Raw genomic sequence first — 6,661 nt, 5'->3', positions numbered from 1 at the left:
CTAAAATAAAATAGTAGTGGTTACCTTTTAAGTGGTTATCTTATTTCTGCATTATGTACATTTTTGTAATGAGCATGTAATATGTTTATAATCAACAAAACACTGATTTTCACTTTTGAATCTTTGATAACTAATAAACGTGTAATTTTCTATAAATAATTATAGAGAAACAGTCTATTTCTCATTTTATGGCTAATGAACAAACAAAATTCTTAAAAGTTACATATTTATATTGTATTATATATGTAAATGAAGAGTTGCCTATATAATAAGCAAAACCAACTGATAATAGAAAGAAAAATATTTCTTGTGATTAGACTGTAATATAGTAGATCATAAATTTTCAAAAGTATACAAATTTTATAATTAGATATTTCCTTGTCTTTTTTTTTTTTTTGGTCGGTCGTGGGGCCTGAACTCATGGCCTGGGTGTTGTCCCTCAGCTCTTCAGCTCAAGCCTAGCACTCTACCATTTGAACCACAGCACCACTTCCGGCTTTTTCTGCTTATGTGGTGCTGAGGAATCGAACCCTGGGCCTCACAAGCACTCTACCACTGAGCCACCTTCCCAGCCCAAATTTGATATTTCTATACTTTCTAAATAGATTTTTTGAGATAGCATACAGTTAAATAAATAAAATACCAAAATTAATTTTAAAATATATGTAATATGAATGGTAGGCAGACAGTGTGGAATAATGTCCAGTCTTCGTCCATCTCATGAAAGACAGACTGGGTCCAAGGAAAGGTAAGTGCGGCAGCTTGCCTGTTCCCCAGCCTCCCTTAGCCCCGGAGATAATCAGACGCAGCAGGGAGTCAAGTCAAGCAGGAAAACTCGTTTATTAACACAGAGCAAGCCCTTTTTAAAGCAAAAAAGAGCAGGTGGCATGGCAAGGGAGGAAAAGGAACCAATTACTGTGAAGGTCACAACCCTATCATGCACCTAAGCTTCCAAGGGCTGGTTATGCACTGAACATAAAGCAAATCAGCCTCTGCCTACTCAAGTCCCTCTCAGCGCCATCTTTGCTGCCCATGGGCTCTACAGCAAATCAGCCTCTGCCCACTCAACTCCCTCTCAGTGCCATCTTTGCTGCCCATGCACTCCACAGAACAAAGAAAACTGAAAGTGAAATGTGGAAATTTTTAACTAAAACTTGCAGGATACATTATATAGCTGCCATAGAAAACAGAACATATTTTCTGAATTTCCAAAGTTCCAAGACCTAAACAGAATTACACTGAGATAATAGTTCTCATACAATGGAGGGTGTCACATGACTTAATCAAGAGACAACTTGTTCAGTAACTTTGAAACTGCTGTAAATGTTAGCATATGATGCCATTCAAGAAACTCCAAGAGCTAGCTAAATACAAGGTGATCTTTAAAGTAGCTTGTTTTTACCAATGATGTATAGATTATTTAATTTTTACATTGATACTTAATAAAATTAAAAGTAAAATATTAGTTATATGTAAAGTGAATTTAGTGCAATAATTCATCTTTCTTTTGTAACATAAACCAAGAAAATGTACTAAATATCTTAACAAAGATTTTCTGATACAAATCATAATATAAATAGTCACTGCCTAATGTGTTTACTAAAGTACCGATTGAGAGAACAAGGTGTGAAGTTAATGACGACAACTCCACACATTCAATCACAACCACTACCAAATCTATAGTGAACTCTCAATATACTAAAAGGGAAAAAAAATACAAATAAATAAATAAAGAGAAGAAAAGACGCTTCATATATTTTAGAAGAACGTTCATTTGAAATAATGCAGACATGTTAACTGGATCCTACACATTCCCCCCTGCCCTATAGATCTCTCAAAATACAAGTTGAGTTTTAACTATGAAAGATTCAGAATTAGGGACAATGTTAAGAACATTTTCATGGAAAAATAAGAACTAGCAATATTGAAATAAAGAGGTAAACATAATTGCTTCACCTTGGCTATTCAGGAAAAAATGGGAAGGAATTAAATTTATTCTACAACATTCGTAAGGATATTATATAAAAATAGTACAAAATGACAATTTTACACAGAAAATTACTTTTTCACTAAAATTAACAAGTTTTCTTTTAGTTTCACTTTGTTTTCAAAAGAAAATATTCACTTAAAAAAGAGAAAAAAATACACCTGTGACTTGGAATAAAATAATTTCTTATCACAAAGGAGCTAAAGCTAAGTATGCTCTCACTAAGGCTGAAACAATCTAAGCTTTCTGATTCTCACCACCTGCGCCTGACCTGGCCCAGAGTGACGTGCAGAGGCTTGGCGCCCACTACCCGGCCATTCATCTCATCCACTGCTTTGGTTGCCTCTTCAAATGAAGAGAAGCAGACGACCCCAAACCCTTTGCCTTGCCCCACTTCTACCATCACTTTGGCTCGGCTGATTGATCCAAATGAAGAAAATTCTTTCTTCAGTTTTTCATCATCTATGGTCTCATCCAGGTTCTTAATGTAGATTGGAACCCCTGGGGGCCGATTTTTTTCTTTTAACCTCAGCCTTTCAAATCTCCGCCTTAATTCAGCCAGTCGTTCAATTTTCTTCTGTGCTCGCCCTACATAGAGGACTTTCCCATCCACTGACTTCCCATGCAGGTCCAGTACAGCCTTTTGAGCGGCCTCATGAGTCTCATATCTCACAAATCCAAACCCTTTAGATTTCCCATTGGTATCTCTTATCACCTTAACACTCTCAATGGTTCCATATTCACTGAAAAGATCTTTCAGTTTTTCGTCATCCATGTCATCTCCAAAGTTTTTAATAAAAACGTTTGTGAAAGTTGCTTTATCTCTTGTTCTGACTTCAGCTGCTCGCTCTTCTGGGAATTTGAACCGGCCAACGTATACCTGGCGGTTGTTGAGCCGCACTCCATTCATATGCCAGATGGCCCTATTGGCAGCGGCCAGACTGTCAAAGTGTACATAGGCATAGCCCTTAGATCCATTGTCATCACATACTACTTTGCAGGAGAGAATGTTTCCAAAAGCAGAAAATAAATAAAACAGAGCTCTGTTATCTATGGATTTGTCCAGATTTTTGATGAATATATTTCCAACTCCAGACTTTCTTAAGCGGTCATCTGGCTGTGACCACATGAGACGAAATGGTTTGCCATTAATCAAGTCAAAATTCATGGTGTTCAGGGCCCATTCAGCATCCGCAGGAAAGCGGAAGTTAACATAGCCATAGCCCAGGGGACTACGGGTCACTGGGTCACGACAGATACGGGTGAACCTCAGAGGACCTGCAGGCCTGAACTTCTTATAGAGCATATCCTCAGTGACATCTGGGTCCAAGTCACCCACATAGAGGGCAGCCTTGAGGTACTTCTTTTTCTTCCCAGCAGGATTAGGCTCCCCACTCCCCATCTCTCTGAGCACAGAGAGGAGGCTCTCTTGAGATAGGGAAAAAAAGGCTGCTTTCTCTAATCTATAGCCCAAACCGCTGTTCAAGAACAGAAAAAGCTAAGGCAAGCGAAGGGAAGCAAAAAGCAGACTCAGAATCACTGTTGAGGCTGAGGCTGAGAAAATGAAGTTCAGAAACAGCTGGTTAGCAGTCTCAGGACAAATGTATCAGACAAAAAAGGCACCCCAATAAGAAATCTGAACTCCCTGAGGATACAATTTTTTACCCATACAGATATAAAATTAGTTTCAAAGCCAGTAACAGAAACAAAATTTCTCTTTCCCCTATGATTTTTAGAAATCTCTACAAGCCTGGCTTCCCCCCTCCCCCGACCCAGCCCATCTGCCTTTGCCCATAGAGGCCTTGAGACCGGCTTTCAGCATAAAAACAGGCCAGGAGCTCCGGTTGGTTTAAAATGGTATCAGCAAGTGCAGGGGCAGAGTGGTATTCCTCCGCCAGCTGCCTGGCCTGTTTCAGGGCGGCTCACAGCTCACTAAGGCCGCTCAGAACTCAACATCAGGGAAAAAGCACACCCGACAGTTGGTGCGCTGGGACCAGCAGACAGGCTGCAGGCAGCTGATCACACAGAGACACACAGACACACAGGCACGCGCAGGGAACAGGAGACCGCCCAGATACCCAAGATGCCCACTGGGTACGGACCGAGTGAGGCGCGGTGATTTCAGCAGACTGAGGCTCCCGCAGGTCCGGAGGGACTGACTAGCAGAAGTGCAGTGGGTCAGCTCAAATGCGAGGCGGGTCCGGACAGATGCGGGGCGGAGTCAGCAGAAAAGGGCAGATGCGCAGCATGTGGGCCCAACCGGGAAGGATGGACTGAGGTTGTTTTGGGCAGGACAGACTGACTGGGGGACCAAGAGCCTGTAGCTGTGGGAAGGAGGGGCGGGCGTGGCAAAAGGCAACCCGGAACCATGCTGGGTAACTTCCAGCTTGCTCTGTGCCAAGGTATTTTTTTAGAAAATGAAAATGAATTTTATTTAACTTATAGTGTCTTAGATTGCTCATTCCAAGATGACTGAAGGAGTCCATGACCAAGACGGAATGACTACATACATAAGGTTTTTTAAAAAAAATAAGAATTTCTTAAATCATTTTTGCTTAAGAAAGAGGACATATGTAGCACACTTCTCTGAGTGCATTGTAAAATCAAAAGTTGAGAGCTGCACCGAATTCCCGGTCCTGTGCAGAGTTAAATAGCACACAAGGTCATGCTGTTTTTGGCCTTTTACATTACTGAATTAATCTACAGCATAATAATTGCATTATTAGCAAGTAGTAGGCAGAATCCTTCACTTTGCTCCAGCAAAATTAAGGTTTTAATAGCTATAGAGATAAAAAATGTCTTTTGATGTATTTACTGCTACTAAACATTGAAGATTTTGACATTCCTTCAGAGTCATAGTTACAAAAAACTCAAAGGTGAAAGCTACAGAATCTATTCAAAAATATAATTAATATTCACAGATGAACTAAACATGTTAAGATGAGCTCCAACCTTTAAGTCATAAGATTCAGAAGTTCCTGTCTTTACAGGTATTTTGCTTTGTTTTTATTTTTAAAACTTTTATATTTCCAATTTACAGTAGAAATAAAGTAAATAAAGTGGCAATATTTTCGGACAAGTGGTTACTTCGTGATTTTAAAATTTTTATAAACATTTTTTCCCTGGCTGAGAGTTTAGCTCAATGGTAGAGTGCTTGCTTAACATGTGGGACACCATAGGTTTTATCTCTCCATCCCACAAAATAAAATATAAACAAATATGAATAAATAAAAAGTATTCATTGTATTATATATGTAATAATTGAAATGTGTTAAATCTGTGGTAAATTTTTCCCATTTAAAATATTTTACTGAAACATGGTATATACTAAAGTAACAACATAAAGCCAAACAAAAATTTCCAGTCTCCTCACTAACAAAAATCAATATGTTCATTTGTTCATGTAACCATTTAAAAGATGTCCCAATTCAATTTTCTAATTTTCTCCAATATTACACACACACACACACACACACACACACACACACACATTCAAACATCTTCTATCTAACCTTACCAGAAAAATTTGAAGTCATTGTTGTATAGGCAGCAGAAGGTATCGTGAAAAAGTAGGATCCGGCTGGGCTGGGAAGGTGGCTCAGTGGTAGAGTGCTGGCCTTGCATGCATGAGGCCTTGGGTTCGATTCTTCAGCACCACATAAGCATACAAAGCTGGAAGTGGCACTATGGCTCAAGTGGTAGAGCACTAGTCTTGGGTTGAAGAGCTGAGGGACAGCACCCAGGCCCAGAGTTCAGGCCCCAGGACACACAAAAAAAGTAGGATCAAAGATCAGAATACTTGAACTACTTTGCAGTAAATTAATACTATCAGAATTGTTTCAGTGGAACCGCAGTTTAACGAAGAAAAGAAAAACAATCACCCATAATTTGTGTTATCATTTTAGTATTTAAATTGATACATCTCTGAAATTGAAAAAATCAGAAACAGAGTATCTGTACTGTGATTTTATCTAAAAACAAGTTTACAAACTGTGTAATTGTGATTTACATTCTGAAATCCATGAAATACCTGAGAACTTTTTGCATGAAAGAATCATGAACAACTGACATTCTGAGTTCATTCCATCACATATTAATATATACAATTGATAATAAAGTGTCCAAATGGGAGCAGAAAAAAGGACTTGGACCCTTACATTTTCTTTTCACTATAAGATATTCAATATTTCTAGCTTGAAACATGGCTGACTAGTGCTTTATTTTAAATCTAAACTTGATATTTTCTTAGATGAAAACAGGGATACCTGAGAAAAACTGCATAAGATAAAAATATTATTATCTGGAACTCATATTTTTAGAAAAAAAGGGAAAAACAATTTCTACGCTTCTATCAAATAGTCACACTATATCGCTTTAATGTGTACAACTATTTCATACCAATCACAAAGCTAAAAAAGAACAAAATCTCTTTTTTTCTTTTGCATCATGAATTCAATACTTAGTAAATTTAAAAATCAACTATTCTCCATTTTATGATGAAAAAAATCTCAACAATCTAGGGATAGGTTAAAGTGCCTCAGCATAGCAAATGCTATATTTGCAAATGCCACAAATAATATATTGCATAGTAGAAAATTATGATTTTCCTCTAAAATAAGGATAAAACAATGATGTCCACTCTTGCTACTTCCACTCAATATAATTCTGAAAGCT

At 38.1% G+C, this 6,661-nt stretch overlaps 1 protein-coding gene across 1 annotated transcript; it reads right to left on the bottom strand.

Annotated features, from left to right (window-relative positions):
* Nucleotides 1-1,955: 1,955 nt before the first annotated feature.
* Nucleotides 1,956-3,536, bottom strand: Pabpc5 (poly(A) binding protein, cytoplasmic 5). The gene has a single exon (XM_013024989.1). It carries the CDS (start codon nt 3,387-3,389, stop codon nt 2,241-2,243), a length of 1,149 nt encoding a protein of 382 aa, XP_012880443.1. The 5' UTR covers nt 3,390-3,536; the 3' UTR covers nt 1,956-2,240.
* Nucleotides 3,537-6,661: the final 3,125 nt, after the last annotated feature.

The sequence above is a fragment of the Dipodomys ordii genome, unplaced genomic scaffold (genome assembly GCF_000151885.1).
Source record: "Dipodomys ordii isolate 6190 unplaced genomic scaffold, Dord_2.0 Scaffold80, whole genome shotgun sequence".
Taxonomy (NCBI): Eukaryota; Metazoa; Chordata; class Mammalia; order Rodentia; family Heteromyidae; genus Dipodomys; species Dipodomys ordii.
This window is presented reverse-complemented; position numbering and strand designations above follow the sequence as displayed.

Bases quoted from the DNA above. Each gene is read 5' to 3' on its own strand.
- Pabpc5 (XM_013024989.1), bottom strand. From the start codon at position 3,389: ATGGGGAGTGGGGAGCCTAATCCTGCTGGGAAGAAAAAGAAGTACCTC.